Source organism: Ctenopharyngodon idella, chromosome 13, assembly GCF_019924925.1.
Source record: "Ctenopharyngodon idella isolate HZGC_01 chromosome 13, HZGC01, whole genome shotgun sequence".
NCBI classification, from domain to species: domain Eukaryota; kingdom Metazoa; phylum Chordata; class Actinopteri; order Cypriniformes; family Xenocyprididae; genus Ctenopharyngodon; species Ctenopharyngodon idella.
This window is the reverse complement of record NC_067232.1, coordinates 31,350,041-31,376,850: the sequence shown is the minus strand read 5'-3', so window position 1 is coordinate 31,376,850 and position 26,810 is coordinate 31,350,041. Positions and strand designations below refer to the sequence as shown.

Here is a 26,810-nt window from a genome sequence, read left to right as displayed (position 1 = left end):
TGGTTTGGATGGTTTTATGACTAAAACTGGCATTTTTGTGTACATAAATGTACAAAAGGCAAGCACAAATTTGCCCTAAATTTTCATAATGCCCATACATTTTACTTAATTTTTTTTTTTTTTTTTTTTAAACAGGCAGTACAACAAATACTACCATGATGTGTATAATAAAAAAAATAAAAAAAAACATTTTGCCATTGCAGTAATATTAATTACTGTCCACACCAATGCCAGGCCTGGAATAACCATTGGGAGCCAGTCGGCGACTGATTTGGTTCGTACCCTGTTTTATTTTCTTTGTTAATATTATAATTATTTTATATTATTGCCTGTCACAGGCATGGATTATGACGTGATCATGCCCTGTGCACGGACCTGTCTAAATGTCCCCATGGAGAGGGGGGGTTGGTGACAGAGCATGTGAGCGAAGTGGAGCGGTGTGACGCTCTACTCATTCGCTCACGCTCACCTGTAAAACAACGTTTCGCTCAAACCCCGCTCTGATATTAAATTTCTCTTCACTATGCATCTTTATGCTTGTAATGGATTTCTTGAATGTCTCAATTACAGTCGGCCTATAGATAACAGTTTTGATATTTGTGGCTTTAAAGCAATATTTTATAAAGTAGTAGGCTATAAATAAAAGTGACGTGACTTGACTGGATAGTGCCGAATTGCAGAGCCGCTGCAAACATATCCACATCACTACGATCAGATGCTTTCTGAACTGCTGTTTTCTCACAGCTGTTATTTTTGTTGTGTTTATTTGTTATTGAGAGGAAAGCGAGCACATATTTACATATTCATCTAAACGTCACTCTCAGCAGCGTGGATGTTGGGATTAGGGTTGTGCCGATGGACAATATCATCGTCCATCGTGATGGCTGACCGACATCACGATGGAGAGACACCATCGTGATGCCACGCCCCCGCACGCTCCGCTGCGAGTCGACACCATAGGCTGTAAAAAAATACAAATACTAATCCTAGTCTCTTCTATAGACTATAGTTAACCTAAAATCTTTGCAGGAATTGCTCTGCAAATTAAATTGAGAATATAACTAATGCAAAAATTGCCATATAGGTGAAGTAGTACCCTTTTTAGCAACCAATACCAACGCCATTGTATCAACTCTTTAAGTGGAAGGACGCTTTTTTTACCCCTCACGTGCAACCTATTGGAAAGCCCGGATGACGAAATTATAGTTTTTAAGAAGAAAAAAATATTTATGTAAAGAGATATATTAAAATAAAAAAAGTGCTTAAAAGTGCACAACTCTTCTTAAGTGGAAGAAAGCTACTTTTTCCCCTTACGTGCAACCTATTGGAAAGCCCGGATGAGTCATTAGTTGGGAAATAAAATAAATAAAGTAATAAAGTAAAATAACGAATAATAATTATATAATAACGAAAAATTAAAATAATGTGTATTGTATGGCCTGGATGAGTGTGAGATTTCATAGCCTGAAATTCTGTCCCAGTCCGGCCCTGACCAACACAATAATGTTCTGTTTATTATCAGTGCACACTGCAGTTTTGTAATCTACCGCTTTAAATGCTCGAGCTCTTTAAAGCAGGATGGATTCTGATTGGCTGTCCATGATTTTATTGTTCATCAGCTGAAAATAATCACTGTGAAAGTGATTCTAACGATATCGTTCCTCTGTGCCACTATCGTTATAGTCGTGGTTCTTTTATCATCCTTGGTGTGAACGGGTATTATAGTTGATTAACTTGGAAAACTCACTATCCATATTCAAGCTCACTATTCATAAAAGGAATAATCAGGGGATTTCTAGACACCTTCTGAAGGGTCAGGCCGCCATTGAGCTGAGATAGAGGGACGACAGGCACGAAACAGGAAATTACACAGGAAATGAAGAGAACCATGGAACCACACGAGGGAGAGAAAACAAAAGTTACCCAGACGTTTCCCAGATTTCAATCTGAAAGAAGTCCAAGTTAGGAGACAATGCTGAGAGGTGATATTAACATACACTGGAATAACAGGCCGAGCCACTCACATGCATGCCGGGCTGTTTTTAGGAAACAATATGTCGTCCTGGAGATAGACTGTGTCATGGAGCACTCAGCAGCTAAAGAAATACAGCTAAACATCGACCAGTGATAGACTAAACTACACAAACCACTGACTGGAAGTCTCGGTGCATGTGTCAGAAATGTCTCTGAGGTCAAAAAACACTTTAATTTTCTCATAATATCCACTGCAGCATCAGCTCTTTTCTCACAGTGTCTGAAACGGTTCGATCAAGGATTCAGACTCTCTAAACCCCGCCTTTCCAAGAGCCTACTCTGCTCTGACTGATTGGTCAGATGACCCAGTCTGTTGTGATTAGTCATTGGTTCAGCTCTTCCTCGATGGCATTGGTGTTTGCGGACAGCCAACGAAGACCACAGGCTGGCATTGTGCAAAACTGTTACAAACCTACGTAGGTTCGAGCAGGTAATAAGACTGGAATTACTGATGACTCGTTTCAGCAGTTCAGAATTGCTTCTTTATTTTGAGAGAAAACACTTTGATCTTTAAAACTTTGCAGACCTTTTACACACAAACAGCTGCTCTATTACACACTACATGAAAGGTAATATCTGAAAAAGCTTAATAGGAAATGTGGAAATAGGAAAATGTGGAGTCAACTGAAATCAGAGTCATGGTTTTAGTTATTTTGATATCGTATCAGTAATAGACATCAAATCATGGGATAATTATTACTGTAGCTATTCAAAGCTTTTCAGATACTGATACAGTAAGCGCCCTACAAAAGCAATACAGGAAAAAAAGACTTCACAACTAGGGTGTATAATAGTAAATGAAGTCAGTCCATCTAAACCAAACTCTGCTGATATCATAAGAGACAATATGTTGCAAACCAAGAGGCACTCTCAATAAAACGAGTGTGCGTGAAACACAGGACTGCAGCTGAAAGATGCACAACAGAGGAAGAAAAAACACTTACTTTCCGATGTTGTCTGGAAGTGCTTGTAAAGAAATGTCATTGATGGAAAGGCATGTTAAATTCTGTAATTCCGGAAAACTAACGGGCAACCTGAAACAAAACAAAAACAAACATACAACTCACAGTTCACAGTGGGAATGACAGAGAGATAAATAACTGATGAAGTGCATCCGTTCTGGTGGACAGGTGAAAGACATGATCGCTCACTACTCTATATTAATGATAACACGAAACAGAACAAAAAACTGCTAACAAGAAAGATCTGCTAGTAAACTAAACCATATGGTGGTTTGGTAAAAAATAAATAACCAGAGAATACAGCAGGGGTCAAACATTGTGACATCCAGCAAAATGGGGGAATAAATCAGCAAACTGGGCCAAAGTGGATCCAGTGCTAATGCGTAACGCATGACCTGTCAAGCACAACACAGCTATTAGGATATCATCAATAAACCATATTTGTGTGGTGTATTACACATGCAATTAAGACTCATTTAAAGAAGCACCTACACACCACAATAAGTGCTTAAAGACAAATGACCGGAGATCTGATGAAGTGTACAGCCTTCAGAGGAGCTACTATAGTCTATCCCTGATTTAAAGTGCCTAAGTTTCTCTTTTAAATAAAAGTAGTTAACTTCACTACAAGCTACCAACAAAAATATCCTTTTAATTACGCTAGATTTATTTATCTGGCATGAACACAATAAAAATCTAGGGTAACAACATCAAAACTGTACTCTAATTTAGTACTCCATCTTGAAAACCTATGATAAACAGCAGCACTGCAGTAAATATATAGTATATACACCATATATTAGGCTTTTTAAATTATATGTCAGCAGTTATGCAGGATCAGAATATGAAATGCACATCAATTACCTTGTCAAAGGATTTCCACTAAAATCTGCTACTTGGAGTGTTTTACAATATGAAATGCTTTCAGGGAGTTCCATAATGTCTGTGAGAAAACAAAAAGAGGAAACAGATTTAATCCATTTACAACGATAAAAACCTTACAATATTCAAAACAATGGCTTTGAACCAAAAAACACAGAGAGCTGCCTACATTTTAAGGCATCATTGGTACACTTCCAACATGAAGGCAGAGATACAGTTCCCATCTTGCTCAACATTTGAGAGTGCTGTGAATTTTTGTACTTAGTAGATCACTGCGCCATTAGCTTAGCAACAAGCTAACACAAAACTCCATTGGAATCAACTGTGAGTTGAGTATATGGTGCGCTTCAAGCTCTATAGAGTGCAACAGTGCCCGTACAGTGGCGTTGAGTCCGGAAGTATTTTTAAAGCCTTTGTTCAAGGGTTTTAAGCCATTAACCAAGCAACCAGCTATGAGGTGAATTACAACATTACAAACTTTGATTTGAAGAAATAAAGTATTTGAAAATCAGACAAAGAGACAAAAGGTACAAAAGTAAGGTCTTGATTGTGTCTGGGGCTGCGATCGACCCGAGTTTGGGAATTGCTCACTGAGGCCCTCGCAAGTTATAAGCTTCAAAGTCTGGCGGGGCCCCTGAGCTCATGGGTGGGTCTCGAGAGGACCACCCATGAGGTGGTCCTCTCGAGGTTTGTCCAATGTCTTACTAAAATGCAGTGAATTATCGGCCTATAGAAAATGTATCTCAGTTGCTCTCGGATGCCAGTAATTTCATGCAGTCCTGCTCACTGAAAGTGGCACTGATTTATCTGCTGGATAAATTAATAAATAAAAAAATAGGCAAATCTCAAACAGTGGATCATTTATATCAGCAACATATCATTATATCGCCCAGTCCTAAAACTGCTCTGTATTAAAGGGGTGGTTGGTTATGATTTGACTTTTTTAACTTTAGTTAGTGTGTAATGTTGCTGTTTGAGCATAAACAACATCTGCAAAGTTACGACGCTTAAAGTTCAATGCAAAGGGAGATATTTTCTTTTACAGAAATCGCTTTTTAAGGACTACAACAAACAGCTGGTAGGGACTACAACGAGCTTCTTCCCAGGTTGGTGACATCACTAACCCTAAAATTTACATAAACCCCGCCCCCGAGAACATGGGTGAGGCCATGTTATTGCAATAGAGCATGTAACACAAATGCAATAGCATGTCATAAAAGCAAGATAAGTTATAACCATAATTAAACTAAACTATACCTGTTCTATCTTCATGCAGCATATATTCTCTGGCTCTGTAGGATCTTAAACAGTTCCCACACGAGCAATTTATAGATTATCATGACAGAATATGCTAATCAATGACTTTAACCATTCAGAAACGTCCTGTTTCATTCAAAATGTTGTCACTTGTTCTTGAGTCTCTGCATCATTGTCCGACTCCGTTTTGAACATAAAAGGCTGAACAGTTTCTGACATTTTCAGCTATACTGTGTGAGGTAATCAGAGATGCTAACAGGAGCTCTTGAAACTCCGCCCTCTTCTTGGGAGCAGTATTTGCATTTAAAGGGACACACACAAAAACAGAGCGTTTTTATTCACCCTCAAAAAGTGACAAATTTAACATGCTATAAAAAATTATCCATGGGGTATTTTGAGCTAAAACTTCACATACACACTCTGGGGACATCAGAGACTTATTTTACATCTTGTAAAAGTGGCATTATATGACCCCTTTAAAGCATTCAGGTATTATAGACATATGACCATCTGTAAAGCAGCTTTGAAACTATGTGTTTTAAGAATTTGTGGCCACGATTTACATATGTAAGCCATTCACCTTGAACCGGTGTGTGTATTCATTTTTTTCAAAGAAAGAGAAACGTGTAAAGATCTAGCATTAAAGATCAAATCATTGACAAATATCTTTTCTTGTAAAATCGGTAATCGGTGTTGAACTAATGTGGTCTGACAGCTTCAACATAAGCTTAAACCATCGATCAACAACCTCACAGCAGGTCTGTCTGTATAAGTTATCGTTCAAAGTCAGTCGCCTATAGAGAAACTGAATGGGATTTTTACTTCCAGAACCAAACTGTTGCACTCTATTTGCTGCTGCCTAATTAGAGCCTTATATTTTGGTCCCTTGCAGGCAGAGATGGGCACTAACACATCAAAAAGTACTTAGTTACAAACTACAAATACTTACTCATCAAATGTATTTAAATAAAATACAAAATACTGCTGTAAAAAATGTACTTAATTAAAATACAAGTAATTTGTAATTTGAAAATACAAAAATACAAACAAAATTTACACGCACTCATTTGAAATGCGAGAGTAACAGTGGAGTTAGATACACCTAAGAGCCAAAGCATTCAAAAAGCACGAACAACTATTTAACTGTAGCATTCAAGTAAACAATTACACTGCACAGTCCTCACTGTAACAATTAAATATAGATTGATGATCCTTATAAAGATCCTAAAGTTATACAGTCAGGAGCAGTGAGTGATTTTGTCTTTTTCTTTTGTTGCTTGATTAATGACAGACAACAGCAGGTTTGTTAGGCTGCTGTCACTTTAAGAACGAATGCACAGACCAAATATACTTACTGTTACATTAATTTAAGATACGACCGACTGTGTTTTCACCCGCAATAATCAATGTTAATTTTTTATTACTTGACCTACCCGTCCACGGATTAACTGCAGATATAACTGCGATCCGCGCATCACTAGACAGCGCACGTCATGCTTTAGCTAGCAAGTCAATTCACAAGTTCCAGCCATTTGCGTTAATCTTCTGTCCTATAAAGACATTCAGTGAATAATCTCTGAGAGTATATTTTACTAAATACTTTACCTTATAGCAGTTTGACTGAGCACAAAAGCAGATTCTTTACCTGCTTCTGACCTTGCAAAGTAAGACAGACGTTGGTCACGAGCTCCACAACCGATACAGCAGCATTTACTTTTAATGGGTGACAACACGCATTGCCGAACTGAACTGTGGGTCGCTTCACTTGCGTTGCTCATGGCAGAATTTAAAAATGTCTCAACTTTTCAAGTGCCAATGCAAGCGTCAGCCAATCAGATCGCCTTATGCAAATACCCTAGCGCAGATGCTAGCCAATTGCATTCATGCAACACTGGAAAGTAATGTGATTGGCTGTTGTCACTATAACGGTCGCGTCAGCACCAAGCTTCAGACACGCCCTCCATCAAGCGTTGATGCCAACTCCCCATGTGAATGCACCGTTACAGTTCCTTCTGAACCAAAGCAATGAGCTTATGCTGTGCTCACGCCAAAACTACTGTAATTAAGAGATGGCAACCCGTGACGTTATACTAGGAGCGGTCCGTGACTCCAATTTATGTGTTTCAATGGAAACACTACCAACGACGAAATGAATCTGCAGCAGTCAAATGGTACAGGTCAGAGCTCTTTAAGTTGTGTTCATTATTATTGTAATGTTATGTGCTTTGAGACATGAGGTAATTTAACGCAGTCTCTCGTGACGCTTTTTTCTTCCTGCTGTGTGCGTTCATGTGTTTTGAAGGAGGCGTGGCTTTGGAGACGCTCTGAAGAGAGGGTGGGATTCTTATGCTTTCAAAGTTAGCTTGCTATTGATAGCCTCTCCGAAAATGACCTGCCCTACCTTTAAGCCTACCTTAAAGTTACTGTATGCGAGAATAAAATGACAAATTTGAATGTATTTTTAGTATTTTAAATACAAAATACTTTCTCTCAAAGTATTTAATTACAAATTCTTTCTTTGTTAAGGAAAATACAAATTACAAAATACTCAAAAGTAATTAAATACATATTTTAAATACATTTAATTAAAATACTGCCCATCTCTGCTTGCGGGTTACAGGTCCCTCACCTGCCTATGAGGGCAGTAGACAGCAAGCTAGTTCACAAGGGTTTGGAACAAAGCCAATATTTCAGTCATTTATGTGCCTGCCATAAAAAGGTGCTATAACTAAGGGAGATCAGAGTTCAACTAGAATATGATGTCAATTTATAAGGCAGGAACTTCCCAGGTAAGACAGTGTGTAAACACTCAAAGAGACAGTTCACCCAAGAATTAAAATTCTGTCTCCATTTATTATTGATGCTCATGTTGTTCCAAAACTGTATGTGTTTCTTTCTTCTGTGGAACACAAATATATATCTAAACAACAGATATATACAGGGTCTAAACAACATTCAACACCATTGACTTTCATTGTATGAAACATAAAATTAACAATACAATTTTTTGAGATATCCTCTTTGGTGTTCATAGAAGAAAGTAAGCCATACAGGTTTAGAAAGACATGAAGGAGAGTAAATGATGGCAGAATTATAAGCTTTTCATGAGAAGACACATGGCATTTAAAAACCACCAGACACCACAAACCATGAAGTCTAGTTTTAAAGATGGCGCTTGAACAAAAAACAGTAAAAATAGCTGAAACGAAAACTCAATTTTGGGCGTGGATACGCAGTGATCCAGGATGGAATTACTGTGAACGACGCTGAAAACTTGTACGTAATTGTGGAGCACAGAAAACCAGCTGCTGAAATATGTTGGGCGTATGCTGGGAGCGTGTGGGAAGGGCAAGACACGGGAGGCCAAAGTTTCTCAGACACTTACAGTAATTAAACAGTGGTCTGATAAACCACAGAGCTTCTTACCATTTCGAGAGATGTCTAGCTCTACGAGCTGGTTGAAGTTGGCTATATCCCCCGGCAGCCGCTGGATCTCATTGTCACTCAGGCCAAGTTTTCTCAGCTTAGTCAAATTGAAAAATGGCTGAAACAGAAAAAGAAACAACAATTAATTGCTATTGGCAGTTTGAATTAGTTATGCACATTATTTGTAATATACAGTGCTCAACGTAAATGAGTACACCTCCTTTGAAAAGTAACATTTTAAACAATATCTGAATGAACACAAAAACAATTTCCAAAATGTTGACAAGACTAAGTTTAATATAACATCTGTTTAACTTATAACATGAAAGTAAGGTTAATAATATAACATAGATTACACATTTTTCAGTTTTACTCAAATTAGGGTGATGCAAAAATGAGTACAACCCACAACAAAAACTACTACATCTAGTACTTTGTATGGCCTCCATGATTTTTAATGACAGCACCAAGTCTTCTAGGCATGAAATGAACAAGTTGGCGACATTTTGCCACATCTATCTTTTTCCATTCTTCAAGAATGACCTCTTTTAGAGACTGGATGCTGGATGGAGAGTGATGCTCAACTTGTCTCTTCAGAATTCCCCATCGGTGTTCGACTGGGTTCAGATCAGGAGCCACTGAATCACTTTCACCCTGTTCTTCTTCAGAAATGTGTTTAGGATCATTGTCATGTTGGAAAAGTGCACGACGACCAAGGGCACGGAGTGATGGTAGCATCTTCTCTTTCAGTATAGAGCAGTACATCTGTGAATTCATGATGCCATCAATGAAATGCAGCTCCCGACACCAGCAGCACTCATGCAGCTCCACATAAGGACACTGACACCACCATGTTTCACTGTAGGCACCATGCATTTTTCTTTGTATTCCTCACCTTTGCGACGCCATACAGTTTTGAAGCCATCAGTTCCAAAAACATTTATCTTGGTCTCATCACTCCAGAGTACAGAGTCCCAGTAGTCTTCATCTTCGTCAGCATGGGCCCTGGCAAACTCTAGGCGGGCTTTTTTGTGCCTGGGCTTTAGGAGAGGCTTCTTTCGTGGACGTCACCCATGCATGCCATTCCTCTGCAGTGTACGCCGTATTCTTGTAGCCTTCACCTTTCTTTCTCTCCAGAGACTTTCAGTGGGGTGTACTCATTTTTGCATCACCCTAACTTGAGTAAAATTGAAAATTTTGCTCTCTAAGTTATATTATTAACCTTACTTTCATGTTATAAGTTAAAGAGATGTTATATAAAACTTAGTCTTGTCAACGTATATTACGTTAAAAAAAGGGATATTGCATTTTTAAAAAAGCCAAGATGCACCGTGGGATGAAAACATGGGATGGAAATAGTGGAAACAAGGGATGAATATATTTTATGCAATATTCCAATTTATCACACAAGTTTAACTGACAACTTTGGATGGAAACATGCTGTACCTTGTGATGGAATGGAATACTAGATTATTACATAATGAATATTAGGCAGTATACACTGTATAATACAGACTCTTTGTTGTCATCAAGTTGTCATTGTTGTCTCATGACCATAACACTTTGCATGTAAATGTGCCACTCAATTATCACCTTGTAAATAAACAATGATTTTAAATTTATTATTCAATATTGTGTAAAAGCATTGTAGGTCAAGTCGATTGCAATGCATCGTGGGATTCCACGCAGTATGCTTTGTTGTATACTGCACTTTTTGCAAATGTAGTAGCTTATTCCTTGCATTTGTATACTACATCCTGCAGGAATAGTAAGAGCAGTACATGAGTATGCTACTCCAAACACAGCCTATGCAATGTTTAGAGAGGATTATGGGTAATTCTGATGCTCTACTGACTCACATTTGAGTATTATTGACGTGCTGGTCTAGAAACACAAGACAAACAAACTCCCCATGTAAAAGGGGTACGAACCGCTCCAGTCAGTGTGTTCCACAATCAATCCACACAAAGAAACAAAACTAGTTAAAAAGGTTAGTAATTACTAATGTCCAGTGGCCTGGCAAAAGCGGCTCAGTGTATGGCTCTCTGTGATGTAATCAGCTATTCATGTCTATCTGCCTGACCTACTTGTTGAGTTCCTCCCACCTCTCACTGGCACTGAGGCTGATGCCGGGGAAAAAAGTGCATTTGAAGCACCCCATAAAACAGCACAGTCAGACGGACGGCAGAGGCCGATAGAAACAAACAACCTGCCTGCGGTTACTCTTCACAAACTTCCTGTATGTGTTCAACTGCAAGACACAATCGAGAAATTTAGGAACAAATCAGGGTGCAAAATGGGTCAGGTTTACGGTTTCGGCGTAAACTAGTAGATCAGTTGATCCTGTTGTACTCAAACCAACAGACAAACTTTTTGAATCCTTAATTACACAGACCATGGGAATTGTGAGGAATTTAACATTCAAATAATTCTATTTTAACCTCTGTAATTCAACCAACCTATATAGTAGAGATAGACTGAAATTTTGGGATGATTAATCAGCTGATATTTGGCCATTTTGAGCCAAAAACTGCATCTGACCCTTCAGCCAATAGCATTCATTCAACGAATGTCTGGTTCCTGTGGTATTTTCACCAGTGAAGGGGCTTTCACAGCAGAGGAACATTTTCATAGTTCCTATAACTACTGCTGAAAGTACCTACTTTTTGTCATGTTCGCACCACAGGAAATGGGAATGATAAATTAGCTCCTACTTCAGAGTAGAGTCTAACCCAGCACAACAGGAACTACCAGCGACGTAAGTGTACGCTGATTGGCTGAACGCATGCCATACAAAATACTGTGTTCTTGCCTCAGCCTTGATGATATGTAGCACTGCAGGAGGTTGTGTCTCTTAGCTCTCCTTTTTGCTCTTATAATCTACTTTCCACCTCTGTTATCACCATACCTTCGACACAACAAAAACAGCTCTGATCACGGCATCCTCCATCCTTCAGTTGTTGACACTGTTGAATGCTGCGCTTAAATGACGTCGCTGTCTGCCTGCTTATGACACTTCAGAGTTCCTACTTCCGGTGCGAATGAAATCAGGAAAATGTCCCTATGGGAAAATGTAGATCTCGGGGGACCGTCCTGGTGGCTAGTTCCTATAACTAGCCAGTGTGAAAGCCCCTTAATGTAAAGATAACCTGTATCAAAATGACCTAATCTCTCTTAAGGTGTGGTCACTTTTACCATTGCTTTGCGAAATTCCGCGGGCGAAATCCAGTCGTTTCAATAGAACTCCACACAGTTTCATGTGAGGGGAAAATGCTCATATTCAAGTTGATCACGAGAATTCGCCAAGAAGAACTGGCTTTAAAGAGGGAAAGAACTACAATCCTATGAAGCATTCAAACTCAAAACAATGGAGAAATTTAAAACTATTCATTTAAAAGTTGTTGATTATATCTATTAAAAATACATTTTAAGTTTATTGGAAAAAATATGCACATATATACAAATAATTTGCTTGTCACAACTCTATGATTGGGAAATTTTCTGTACAGTATCATGGGTAATGTAGTTTTTCCACCACAAATTCCACTGTTAAACAATTAAATAATGTTGGCTGATGAATTCAACAGAAACATATAACATTGATTAAGAACCTCAGAGCTCACAGTAGGTCTGCCTCTCAAGGTTTATAAGTTAACATTAAAAATCTATTTCCTTATGGAAAAAAAAGAATGGAGTTCTTACTTTTGGAGCCTGACTGTTTTACTCTCTTCATATCCTATTCAAAAAGATCAAGTGAACTTTTGCCCTTCTGCTTTGTGGGAGGTTTCTGTCCTCCCTGAATTTGCTTTAGGACAGGGTGTTGCCTTAGTTTGCACTTTCTTAAGACAGTGACTATTTGCCCTGTTATGCATTTTGCTATTTATTTAAATATATATTGTTTAATTTCTTGTGTCCATACATGACATCTATAAAGATTTGAGTGACAGAAAAACCCTTGAATCTGAGGCAACAACCACCAACTAAGCCTGAGGAGAAAAAAAATATTTTATTTTCTTCAGGTAAGCTTTACAACTCTGTTGGACAACCAGCAGAGAATGGTGTGAAACTGACTTCAGAAATGGTGTGACGGCTCTTTGAGTTTCATGCAATAAATGAATAATGCATTGCATTTCGCAGAGCTTTTCAAACACAGTCTGCCAAAACATCTGAAGACCTTCACAGCGATTTAAAGGAAGCTACAACAAAGAGCATCAATTTTGGACCTCAGTGTCAAAAAAAATGTATGCAAATAATTTCATATGCCTCAAATTGCATGGAGAGGTAAAACTAAACTATGGGGTTTAAATAAATGGTTCACTCAAAAAAAAGAAAAGTCCACTCATGCTGTACCAACCCTGATATGTACCGTTTACTTTCTTACATGAAACACAAAAAGAGAATACCAAAGCTACTCTTTTCAATAAAACAAAAATGGATGATGATTTATACTGCCAAGCACTTTGAAGTTACACAATAGCTTTGTGTGAGGAACAGCACAAAATGTATGTTTTGTGCACAGATAATCATCTTCTCAGCCGTAGATCATATAATTTAGTGACATCAAAATTACACTGGTATTCAGGGACAGGCATTAAGGTGGTTTAGATTGTACCTATCAGAGTGTTACCATTTTGTTTATTTAAACGGGGAATTATTCAAGTTAAGGTCAGTAAGTTATGGAGTGCCGCAAGAGTCTGTTTTAGGCCCTCTGCTATTTTCAATATACATGCTGCCCCTTGGTATTATTAGAAAACTAGTAAAAAAAAAATAGTTTTCACTGTTATCCTTATGATACTCAGTTATACATTTCTTTATGACCTGATGAAATCTCTAAATTATCCAAGGTGACAGAGTGTGTTAAAGATATAAAATATTGGATAAGTAATTTTTTTTTTTCTATTCAATTTGGATAAGATTGAGGTATTACTTATTGGACCAAAAACCTGTACACATAATCTATTAGAATACAATTTGCATCTACAAGGATTTACTATTACTTCATCCTCTACAGTTAAAGACCTGGGTGTTTTATTACACAGCAACTTGTCTTTTGAAAATCATATTTCATATGTTACAAAAACAGCCTTCTTCCTCAGAAACATTGCTAAGCTATGTTTCTGACGCAGAAAAGCTAGTGCATGCATTCATGACCTGTAGACTGAATTACTGTGATGCATTGTGGTTGTCCTGCATCCTCAATAAACAACTACAGTTAGCCCAAAATGCAGCTTCTAGAGGGACATATTGTTTACAAGATGCTTTATTGACGTCTTTCCGCGATTGAAGCACTGATTGAGGAGATTACATGAGACATGATTCATTTCAGTAAGTTGTTCTGTATCTTTCAACATTCCCTCTGATGTTCTTTCATGTCATTTTTGTGATTTATGTCAGCTTTTTGTGATTTATAGGATGGGAGAAGTGTAAAAAAAGTTTTTACTGAAGTTTTGTATCAACTGAAAACAGCACAGACAGACAGAAAGAGTCTTGGGATTTAAGAATCGATATCGATTCATCAAAATGAGAATCAAGAAATCAATATTTTCAACACAGCCCTGGTTTTGTATTATTGTATGGTCATATTCCAACATCATAACTGGAGACACAACAAGAAAACAATGCAACTGTCATCAGACACATGTGTACAAAGGCACATGCATCCTCAAATAGGCAAAATTACTAATTCAACTGCATTTGACACTTGACCTCCTACACTGACCTTCAGCAAGCTAACCAACCAAGTAACAAATGAAATCAAACAATGCGAATAACTGTGCTACAGTTACAGAACCACAAACAGGTCATTATCAAAAAGAGAAGGACAGAAATGTTACTCTTCTTGTTTTCGGTCCTCTTCTCACTCTGTAATAAACACGTTAGGGCCACACAGGAAGAGAACATCATCTAGACAATAGACACACAGAAACCTCCCAGACTGCAACAGGTACGGCACACAATAGAGCTCTTCAGACTCAGAAGTTCACACCACATTCATCTCAATACTTCCGTTACAATGGCTGCTATTGTTTATAAAAGGTAATGAATGAAACCAGCGATCTATGAGAGGACAATACCATCAAGTGGTATTGGCGTGTTATTGGGCGGACGCATCGACAAACCGGCCGCTGAGGCGGAACACTAACCCGTTCTTCCTGTTAATGAAGCTCGCCGGCTGTCGCCCCTCCTCCACCCTTCAGCCTGCAAATACAAGTTTACATTAACCTTTTTAACCCCTCTGTCAATATTTGAAGGCTGATTGGAATCAAACACAGTTAGACACAAAGCTAACTCAGTCACAATGATAGCCTTCCCAATCCAAGATCCACATTAGGCAACACGATCTAAACTGAAAAAAAAAAAAAAATAAATAATGATTTCTTTCTTCAAATGGAAATCAAATTTCTCCTAAATGTTTAATACAAATAAAAAAAATAAAAAAAAAAACAATTTGCTTGCAAATTTATTTTAGATAAAAGGAATATCAAAAGCTAGGTTAAGAAAATGTGAGTGGTGCTTGTCAGTGCAAAACTCTTCTAGGATGACTTTCTTTTAATCTCAATTCATACTTAAGAATTTCTCATAATTTTTACCTGTTTACCTTATTAAAACTCAAATCGGAAATGGCCTGTTTTTGCTCAATCGTTTTTTTGCTGTTGCTGTTGTTTGTTTGTCTGTTTGTTTGTTTGTTTTAATTTGCCTGATCTCTGTTCCGGACTTGCACAAACTGAATTGTGATCATTTCCCAAAATGTTATTTGTGTAGAAATATTATAATGGCTGTAAACAGACCAGAGACGGGACACACTGAAGACAAGCAAAAAGGAGAGGATACTGTACCAGGCACAGCAAGCTCACCAATCACGATGCTCGAAATATTCAAAGAAAAATATAGGCTAAATATTGAATTGGGGGTGGAGGTTTATATGAATGGATCTCTGAAGAGAACTGACAGACTTCAGTCCTCCTCTTACCTCTATATAATGTCTATTAAAGTAGAGTTTATATGTGCAGCGCTGGAACACAGAAAACGAAATCGCTGCTGATCCATAAGCGCCACCTACTGTCAGAGAGTTCATTTGCATTTTCATTCAGTCCGTCTGTCGTTTATATTTTGTGCAGGCATGTTTAGCATAATTTCACAAAGCTAACATCAGACCATTGTTTTTGCTTTAAATCTTGAATTTTTGCGATCTAATTTAAATGTGTGTAGCATCTTTGTTTGGATCGTGATTAAAATCCAGTGGTTGCCTCTAATTTCAAATGGCTACAGATTTTTTTTTTTTTTTGTAAAAATATTTTTTATATAAAAGATTTTTTTAGTCTGTAATAGCATAAATAAACAAAAATTTTCAAAAAGAAAAAAAAAAAAAAAAAAAACAATCGGCAACTGGTATAGGAATCGGCCCATTTGCAATCGGAATCAACCATGAAAAATCATGATCAGTGCATCCCTAATTAAAACCTTTTTAGATGATCATCATCTTTTACATCAAATCTCATATTTAATCAAATTCAGTTCAGAAAAACAAGACACTATAGGGCTGTTAACAATCTAATAAAACCAAATACCAACAAATCGCACTGCATCTGAAGTGGCATTTACGCTGTTTACACCTGGTATTAAGATGCGTTTTGGTCGATCGGATCACAAGTAGATGAGGGAGACACATTCCCGTTTACACCTGGTGTTTTAATCCATCTCTTTCAACCACTTCTGTCCTGATTTCTTCGAGGAGAGGGTCTATGGGCGGGTAAATATATGGGTTTTTTCAGATCTTTCAATGTAATGGACAAAGTAAGCTTGAGCAATTTACATATAAACGCTACTGGAGTCGACAAAGTTTAAATCCCATCTGGTTAGCGTGTTTCCCATAATGTTTACACATTAGGTCAGTAGGAGGAGAGTAGGAGGTTTTTAGTTGCTGTTCGAACACATTTGACCACATGAGCGTCTACACTATGAAAGCAATCCAGTCGAATACTACCTCTGGAAGTGGTCGAAAGTGGTCAATCTCAAAATGTTTTAGACCCTGTTTCCACCTGTATTTAGCGTCCATTAGCGATTGAATTGATGAAAATGCATTCTAATGCATGTATAAACAGGAACTCAGGTATATTTACACAAACTTTTTAATGCAGCTCAGAGGTGGCATCATTTAGACTGAAAATGCATAAATAATGCTGTGAGATTAATGTAAAAAAAAAAAAAAAAACATAATATTGAAATATGAAATGATTTTTAAATGATTAAATGATACTTTTAACATGAAAAGTCAGCAAGTGGCTGTCTTAATGAGTCATTCATGCAACAAATTCATTCAAACGGCTGATTCATACATTCAGTGACTCCCTCTGTCTGAATATGTCTACTTCTCGCCTATATAGTACAGAAATGCAAAAAGAGTAATATGTCCAAATTCACAGTTTTCATTTAAAAGTAGGAGAAAAGTCCCGGATGACCTACTACTTCCACCCAGATTCTGAAATGTGCATCTGATGGACATTTGACAACTCATAACGGGTCTGCTGTGGCAACATTGTGTCTAAAAATGTAACTGACAATATTAATTTCTTCTTCTTTGTTTAACTGCTGTAAAAAAAAAAAAATAAAAAAAATAAATCAATATCAGATAACATATTTGCAAGCATGCTGATTTTCCGGAAAAACAGCCTTCTTGCACGTGTGATACTGCTGAACTATATCAACTATAGCAGAGCATTCGAGCTGCATTTTAATAGGCTACACCATGCAAAGCATTACAAAGTGAGTGGTATAATGTCAGCTCACACACTGATAAACAATTACAAAGTTATCGCAGATGATACATATCACACATTCCTACACTCTAAACCTGTATTCAACATAAAAAAGGATTAGCAAAGCTGAGAGAGACCAGCATCAGACCCAGCTGTATCTGACTCTGACCAACAGGCACTGGTTCCCCCCCACACACCTTTCGTCACAATTAACTCTCCTCACAACATTCCTCACATTTTAGGCCAAACAACAAGTCTCAGATTCCAGGAAATCTCCACGATAAGAGCATTCACATATAAACCGACAAGAAACAGGCTTTAAGACATGGTTTTTCCACCTCTTCCCAAGCCCATCTTTAACCTCAGTAACAGTAAGTCTAAACTCTAAGCTTTTGGCTTTGATATGGGCTCTTGACTAAATGCCCTGCGGTCACACTGGGCCCACATGGTACAAAGGAGAGTGAAATGTCCAACCATTAACTAAATTCTCTCTCAATATACACTACTGAGATGTTTATATTTGTCTCCAGAGACTCTAGCTTTTGCTAGAGAATCCTATTGGCTGCTCTGCTTGCTCTCACAACAAATGTCAAACTTAAGCGACTTTGCCAAATTCCACAAACAGAGATGTCACACAGGATGACAAAAACATTTACAGGAATTGCAATCATTCAGAGCATTCAGAGGTTGTGTTCTGGTCAAAAACATACACTTACTCCCTCAGATTTTTAAGAATGAAAGCTTCCAAGCTTCAAAAAGGACAAAACTTACACTATTATTCACTGACAATCTCCCCCTCCGATGAGCTGATGACCACTGTGAGCAGTCAGTGGGTTGAACTTTTGTGAAGCAGATCAATTCATTTAATAAAAGATCCAACTCTAAAAAGAATGATACATTAACCAACTGGATATCACTAGTTTTCTCAGGAACTGGATGAACGTCAAAATAATAAGTGAAGAATTTCCATCTGTTTCTCACACAAAACTATTGTATACTTTCAGATACAACACCACAGCACTTTTTAATGATACTTTGATGGTGCTTTCAATGCTTCAGGAAAGCTTCACTTATTGTACAGTATATGCATGGGAGAACATTATTCAAAGTTCTTCCTTTTGTGAACAACACAAAGTCAAGTAAATGTAGACAGAAATTGCATTAAGGGATTAGTTCACTTCTGAATGAAAATTTCCTGATAATTTACTCACCCCCATGTCATCCAAGATGTATATCTCTTTCTTTCTTCAGTCGAAAAGAAATGAAGGTTTTTGAGGAAAACATTCCAGGATTTTTCTCCATATAGTGGACTTCACTGGGGTTCAACGGGTTGAAGGTCCAAATGTTTCAGTGCAGCTTCAAAGAGCTCTACATGATCCCAGATGAGGAATAAGAGTCTTATCTAGAGAAACCATCAGTCATTTTTAAAAAAAAAAATAAATAAATAAATAAATTATATACTTTTTATCCACAAATGCTCGTCTTGCACCGCTCTGTGATGCTCCACACATTATGTAATCATGTTGGAAAGGTCACGCGTGACGTAGGCGGAAGTACCGCGGTAGGGCGAAAAACTCTCGTTGTTTTACCTTTTTTTTTTGTAAAGGCCGTTTGACTTAGTCTTTGTACGTTCATTTTGTAAACACTGGATCGGTACTTCCGCTTACGTCACGCGTGACCTTTCCAAAGTGATTACGTAATGCGTGACGCATCACAGAGCAGTGCAAGACGAGCATTTGTGGTTAAAAAGTATATAATTTTTCATTTTTTTTAAATGACCGATGGTTTCTCTAGATAAGTCTGGGATCATGTAGAGCTCTTTGAAGCTGCACTGAAACTGACATTTGGACCTTTAAACCGTTGAACCCCAGTGAAGTCCACCATATGGAGAAAAATCCTGGAATGTTTTCCTCAAAAACCTTAATTTCTTTTCAACTGAAAAAAGAAAGAAAGATATAAACATCTTGGATGACATGGGGGTGAGTAAATTATCAGGAAATTTTAAACTTTAACTGTGCAGAACAAAAGTTACACTTCACTCTTACAAAAAGATTCCAAAAGATTCTCGCAGCAATGCCATAGAAGAACCATGTTTGGTTCCCCAAAGAACCTTTCAAAGAATCAGTTCTTAAAAGAACCATTTTAATAATCTAAAGAATCTTTTTCCGCTATAAAGAACCTTTTGTGGAATGGAAAGGTTCTGTGGATGTTAAAGGTTCTTCATGGAACCATCAATGTCAATAAAGAACCTTTATTTTTAAGAGTGTAAAAGTAGTTCCCTTAAAAGTATTAATTGCACAGTATATTTTAAAGGCACTGGAAATCAAGACATGCTCTGACACGAATAACTGATATCTGAATTCAGTTCATGTAGTTCCCTACAACAAATGGTTAAACTAGAATACTTTCAGTTCAACAACTCACTCCTCAAAGGGAAAGTCTGATACGTGGCCAATTTACTGGCGATTCATGTTTCCACATGTCTGTTATAAAACACAGCTTCACCTTTTATCTCAGCAAAGACGTGGTGGAGAGAGACTAATAACAGCTAATAATTACACAAAACCTTTGATAAGTTATGCATTTTTACATGACTTTCTCGAATTTCTTGTTCTCAAAACTCAATGGTTTTTTGTAGGATGATTATTTGTTAATTTAATATTAGTTCTCTCAACAGCAGGTATTAACAAAACCAATAAAACAGCGCAACTGTGACCTGCAAAAGCTGTTTTGTTCCCTTTTCTCGTTGCCTTGTGTTGCTTTGGCTTCTTGTGTGAAGAGCATTTATCATGTTCATGCCTGACTTAATTCTGCATTTGAGTTTTTGATGAAACCGGCTCAAGGTCTTTTTAAAAACACTTTTGAGGAAAACACCCTGGAACTCCCTAAGACAAGATTATCCCTTCAAGAGAACCCACACAGATAAGCTCCAGTAAGATAGACATGATAGTCTAGAATGTTTTATTGCTGCAGTTGATGAGCACAGCATTTGAATCCATCATTGGTCTGGAAGATTTGATTCATTACATGCCAAAGAATCGCTGAGAGCAGTGCTTGCGGTCAGTCTATCAGCACTGCATGCAGGATTTACTGCTTTACTAGCATGAAGAGCAAAGCAAACGTGTGCTCTTTACAAACTACCTGACGAACTTATCTTTGATATCTACTGCTCTTTTCTGAGAGAGTTCTTCTGTTACTGCAATTACAATCTTCCTTGTGTAATCTTTACTACATCCTAGAAGTGTGATTCAAGTAAATGAGAGGGAAAAGGCTTTTTGAGTTGATGCACCGCAATGAGAGCTGAAGGAAGTTGCAACATGGTTAGGACCCTTTAATTCTACATTAAGCCTGAAAAGTGTGTCACTGGTTTTCTCCTGAAGTTGGTCTCTGTCACTTCACGCATGGGTCTGCGGTCGTGAACCAATGCTCCACTTTTGCACTACAGTTGAAAATCCTCACTTCAGCTCTGTGTGGCCCATTCATTTCATATTGCATACTAATTTGTCAGTACTACTTCAAACAATTACTCTGGATCACATTCGCAGCGGAGGTACGGTTTCATAGTTCCTATAACTATTGGCGGAAGTACCCACTTTTTAGGGTGTTCACACTGCAGCAACTGGGAAGATTTTAGTCATAGGAACAACTAAATTAGCTCCTACTTCAGAGTAGAGTCTGACCCAGCACAACAGGAACTACCAGTGATGCAAGTGAACATTGATTTTCCGAATGCATGCCATATGAAACGGCAGCACCCGCCATTTTTAAAATGCCGTGTAAACACACAGTTTACATATACTTAATCCATGAACTAACATACAGACAGACGGTAATGGCATTTACCTGTCTGAGGTGTTGTGTTCTTGCCTCAGCCTCGGATGATATGCATGTAGCACTGCAAGTTTTTGTAGATTGTGTCTCTTAGCCCTTCTTTTTGCTCTTTCAATCACATAACATATATGTCTACACTCCATCTCCATTATCATGAAACCCACGACACACCACAAACACAGCTACGATCACGGTGTCCTCCGTCCTACAGTTGTTGAATGCCACATTTAAATGACGTCGCTGTCAGTCGGCTTACATTACTTCAGAGTTCCTACTTGCGGTGCGAATGAAACCAGGAAAATGGCCCTATGGGAAACTGTAGTTCTCGGGGGACCGTCCTGGTGGCTAGTTCCTATAACTATCCGGTGCGGAAGACCCTCTAGTGTTAAGGGTTTTGCTCGTGGTTACAGTTCATGAATAATTCCTTGTGGGGTTTAAACTTAAAGGGATAGTTTACCCAAAAATGAAAATCATCCCATAATTTACTCACCCTCAAACCATCCTAGCTGTATATGACTCAGACGAACACAATCAGAGTTATATTAAAAAATATCCTGGCTCTTCCAAGCTTTATAATGGGAGTGAATGGGGGTCGAGATTTTGAAGCCCAAAAAAGCACATCCATCCATCATAAAAGTAATCCATATGGCTCCAGGAGGTTAATAAAGATCTTCTGAAATGAAGTGATGGGTTTTTGTAAGAAAAATATCCATATTTAAAACTTTATAGACTGTAATCACTGGCTTCTGGCAGATGGCCATACGCATCGATTTATGGCGAATGAGTAACCCCTGAAGTGACGCATGTTGTAGGATGTAGGAGTATTGTAAGCTTAGACACCTCTCACGGTTTAAACAAATAGGGCTTCTCTTCTCTTATATCGAAATCCTCTGATATTTCTCTTCAAAAATTATTGTTTTAGACTTCTAATTCATGATCAGTGTTTTGTTTTGCTCTATCCTCTGCGCTTCCGCGTTCTTCAATATGTCAGGTCAGAGGTCACTCTTCCGCCAGAACTAGAATCGAGTATGGCCGTCGCTGGAAGCTAGATATTATAGTTTACAAAGTTTTAAATATGGATATTTCTCTTACAAAACCACTCACTTCAGAAGTCCTTTATTAACCCCCTGGAGTCGTATGGATTACTTTTATGATGGATGGATGTGCTTTTTTGGGCTTCAAAATCTCAAGCCACCCACTCACTCCCATTATAAAGCTGGGAAGAGCAGGGTATATATTTTATCCAGATAACTCTGATTGTGTTCGTGTGAAAGAAGATAGTCATACACCAAGGATGGCTTGAGGGTGAGTAAATCATGGGATCATTTTTATTTTTTGGATGAACTATCCCTTTAATGCCTTTCAGCTATCTGCCCAAATATTTCTCCACCCCACTGTGTAATGGAGGAAGAGTTCGCTGGTACCCGCCACTGTCATTTTCAGGCCCCACAATGTTTTTCTCAACCACATTTTGCTGAGTTCTAGTGTTCTCTGCTGTCTGCACAATGACAGTGGTTGAGTTTCAAAGCCTAGTGAGCTGCCTAACTAGACAGCACTTTTGGGAGTCATATGTGCATTCATAAAACAGCATTTTTGGGCATCACAAAAATGTACAGCTCAGCATATGATGTCCAAAAATGCTGCTGACTCAAATTATGTCTACAATGCTGACTGACTCCCAATGATGCTGTGATGGCCAAAACTGCTGCTGATTTGTAACACACACCTGATGCCCAAAAGTGCTGCAGACTCTAATCTACAGCCGTACTTTTAAATGTTTTTGAAAACAGTAATATTGTTAAATATTATAACAACTTTTATATTTTAGTAGGCTACATCATTTATTCCTGTGATCAAAGCTGAATTTTCAGCACCATTACTCCATTCAGTGTCACATGACCCTTCAGAAATCATTCTAATATGCTGATTTGCTGTTTGTTTGTTGCCAAGAGACCTGCTGCTGACTAGGAACTGCAGCTGATGCGCCACTTTTGATGCCCAAAACTGCATTGTGATTGTCCAAAACTAAAAATGGGTCCTAATATCCAATATGCTTGGCGGAAATGTTGACTGACTCCTAATGATGCCCAAAACTGCTGCTGCTGCTGACTGGGCATGTGCGTATGATGCCCAAAACTGCTGAATGAGTGTGAACACACACCTGCCTCACACTGCACTGACTCTGAGCGCACACACGCAGAAGAGCTGTATCAACAGACAGCTTGTTAGGTTTTGAGACACGGCCCATAAATGCGTCTCATTCATCCATCCATTTGAGGAGAGTGTTTGCTAGCAACAATGGTCCCAGTACAGGCTGGCGTCCTCTTACCTTGGGCAAATCCCGGAGCTGGTTGGCGTCCAGCAGAAGCTCTTCCAAACTGCCTCTGTAGCGATAGATCTCATCCGGGACGAAGAGGAGCGAGCAGTGGCGCTTATCGATCGACTCGATGTGGCGGTTGCACCGCCACAGGGGGATACAGTGAAACATCACGGGATGGTGATCCGAATCCTGGATAAATCCGTAATGCAGGAAAAGTTTCCACAGCAATAAAAACTAAAACAAACAAGCGCGAGAAACTCGGAGCGCCGAAGCAACTAGTGTCGGACACAATCTATCGATCTCCAACGCAAATGTATCGCGCACAGAAACATGGAATAATAAAAACGTCGCGCTCCACTTCAGCTTTGATCCCTGGAGTTTTCTTTCCGCCTTTTTCACCTTTCTCGCAACATCTTTACTGGAAGGCGCTGAAGTGTCCCGTATCTTTCTTTGTAAGCGGTTACATGTCTGTTTAGCTGCGTTTATTTCGTGTTTTTCTTATCCCGGAGTTTATTTCCTCTTAGTCCAGTTTCTGACCCGGAACATTCACTCCCTCATTCCAGGTCGACGTCACGAATCCCATCGGCTCCTCCCTTTTTTCTGTCGCTCCCTCCCTCCTCCCTGCGCGTAAACAATAACACACACCACAGTCAGCTAAACTACACTTCCCCAACACACCTGACCGTCCTTCAAATCTGTGTGACATTCAACAAGTGTAGGCTATCATTATCTATCTATCTATCTATCTATTTATCTATCTATCTAAAACCTGCTGATCCATGTTATGATTTGAGAATAACCCAAATCATCTTGTGTGTCACTGAATGCAAATAAATGTCACGTTCATATGGTCACTGTCACAAATCTGCTTATTTTGTTTTATTTTAATATTTCTTATTCATTCACGTTAGCATTTTAGCATGCTAAATCTATGTTTATTTTCAGGTTTAAATAAAAAAAGATCAGACTCCCAGACCTTTAACTGCGTAGTGCAACAGGTTGTAAGCTACTGTTTATTTCTTTATATTTTGATATTTTTGTTTACTTTTTCTTTCTTGTTTTCCGTGTCTCAAATGGATGCATGAATGAGACGCATTTATGGGCCGTGTTCAGTTTTATTGTTCACCCAGAAATGAAATTTCTGTCATTAATTACTCACCCTCATGTCGTTCCACACCCTTAAGACCTTCATTCATCTTCAGAACACAAATTAAGATATGAGAGGTTTATGACTCGTCCATAGACAGCAGTATAATCAACACTTTCAAGGTCCAGAAAGGTACTAAAGACATTGTTAAAACAGTCATGTGACTGCAGTGGTTTAACCTTAATGTTATGAAGAGACGAGAATACTTTTTGTGCGCAAAAACAAAACAAAAATAACAACTTTATTCAACAATCTCTTCTCTTCCCTGTCATTATCTTATGCAGTTGACGCAGTAAGCACAGCGAAGGCTTCCGTGTTCTACGTCTGAATGCCAGCTCAGTATTGGCCGGCTCTGGTCATGTGATCAGCACGACATATGCATGTGATGATGACACAGGAGCCATCCAATAATGAGTTGGCGTTCTGACGTAGAATCTGGAAGCGCTGGACGTAAACAACATATGAGAATGACACATTATTTTTGTTTTGTTTTTGCGCACAAAAAGTATTCTCGTCTCTTCATAACATTAAGGTTGAACCATTGCAGTCACATGACTGTCTTTAGTACCTTTCTGGACCTTGAAAGTGTTGATTATATCATAAACCTCTCAGATTTCATCAAAAATATCTTAATTTGTGTTCTGAAGATGAACGAAGGTCTTACGGGTGTGGAACGACACGAAGGTGAGTAATTAATGACTGAATTTTCATTTTTGGGTGAACTAACCCTTTAACAGCTCTCCAACTCCACAATGTTTTAAGAATAATCTGAAAGGTCTCAAACTCTGTCAAAAATCGTATATTTATCCTTTAAAATATGTTATCTTTTCCATTGACATATTTGTTTAGTATTATTAATAGTTCTGGACAGCGAAGTTCCCCTCACAGCACAGTGCATGAATTATTAGGCAAGTTGATTATCTGATCATATTTTCTTTTCCAGACACATCTTACCAATTCCAAACCACATCAATCTTAATAACTACTATTAATTTTGTATTTAATCATTTATAAGTGATATATAATTGTTCATGAAGGCTGGAAATGAAAAACGCCTTATATTCAGGTGTGCATAATTATTAGGTAAGTTTTCTTTTACAGATAAAATGAGCCAAAAAAGACATTAAACTCAGACTGAAAAGTCAAAAATTATTAAATGCTCATAAGAAGGATGAAATATTAGAAATTGCAGTTAAAGCATGACCATTGGACAGTGAAATGTTCAGTGGGTCAGCAGGGTCAGACAAAAACAGCTGGAGAAGAAAAGACACATGATAACTGCAAAATAATTAAGAATTAAGGTGAAGAATTAAGTGGGAATCCATCAGGAACCCTCCAGCGCCACCATTTTCCAGAACTGAAACCTACCTGGAGTCTCCAGAAGTGCAAGTTGTCAGGATCTCAGAGACTTAGGTTAGGTAAAGAATCCTAAAAACTTGCCTAATAATTCTGCACACACTGTATTTTATTGATAACAACACTATAAAGGACAATATGGGTGATGTGGTTAATAACTTTAACAAATTTTTTGTGAGTGTTGGACCAAAATTGGTAGAAGAAATTCCAGATCCATTGTCATCTAAAGATTGGAATGAGAACTCAATGTTCCTTACAGCGGTGGAAGAAAAAGAAATAGTAAATAAATGTAAATACAAAACATCTACTGATTGCAATGAAATTGATATGAAAACTGTGAAAAAAGTCATTGAGGGGCTCTCAAAACTATTAACATACATCTGTAATCTATCATTTCAAACGGGATAAACACAACTTCACAAATTACAGGCCTGGTTCTCTACCTCCACAATTTTCCAAAGTTCTAGAAAAAATATTCACTAATAGATTAGACAAATTTTTAGATGAACATAAATTATTTTCTGACAGTCGATACAGATTCAGATCAAACAGTTCAACATCACAGGCATTAATTGATTCATTTGAGGAAATTACAAAAGCTTGAGAACAGTTTTCATAGACCTTAAAAAAAGCTTTTGACCCAATCAATCGTAACATATTAATCAATAAACTGGAGCGGTATGGGATCAGGGGGTAGTGTTGCACTGGGTGAAAAGTGTTTAAGAGACGGGAAACAATTTGTGAAGTTGGGGGAATATTCATCATCGTGTTTGGACATTGCTTGTGGCGTCCCCCAGGGGTCAGTACTGGGTCCAAAATTATTTCTGCTTTAAATAATA

At 38.1% G+C, this 26,810-nt stretch overlaps 1 protein-coding gene across 2 annotated transcripts in view; it reads right to left on the bottom strand.

Annotated features, from left to right (window-relative positions):
- Positions 1 to 24,080, bottom strand: part of lrrc1 (leucine rich repeat containing 1) — a 50,255-nt gene extending 26,175 nt beyond the window's left edge. The window contains exons 1-4 of one of the 2 annotated variants that reach the window (XM_051916890.1): positions 23,478 to 24,080; positions 8,562 to 8,679; positions 3,861 to 3,939; positions 2,979 to 3,068 (exon numbers count right to left, since the gene is read on the bottom strand). In XM_051916890.1, coding sequence (XP_051772850.1) covers positions 2,979 to 3,068; positions 3,861 to 3,939; positions 8,562 to 8,679; positions 23,478 to 23,636 — 446 coding nt within the window. In that variant the 5' untranslated portion in view covers positions 23,637 to 24,080. The remainder of the gene's footprint in view (positions 1 to 2,978; positions 3,069 to 3,860; positions 3,940 to 8,561; positions 8,680 to 23,477) is intronic. The other variant, XM_051916889.1, reaches the window with a different exon arrangement.
- Positions 24,081 to 26,810: the final 2,730 nt, after the last annotated feature.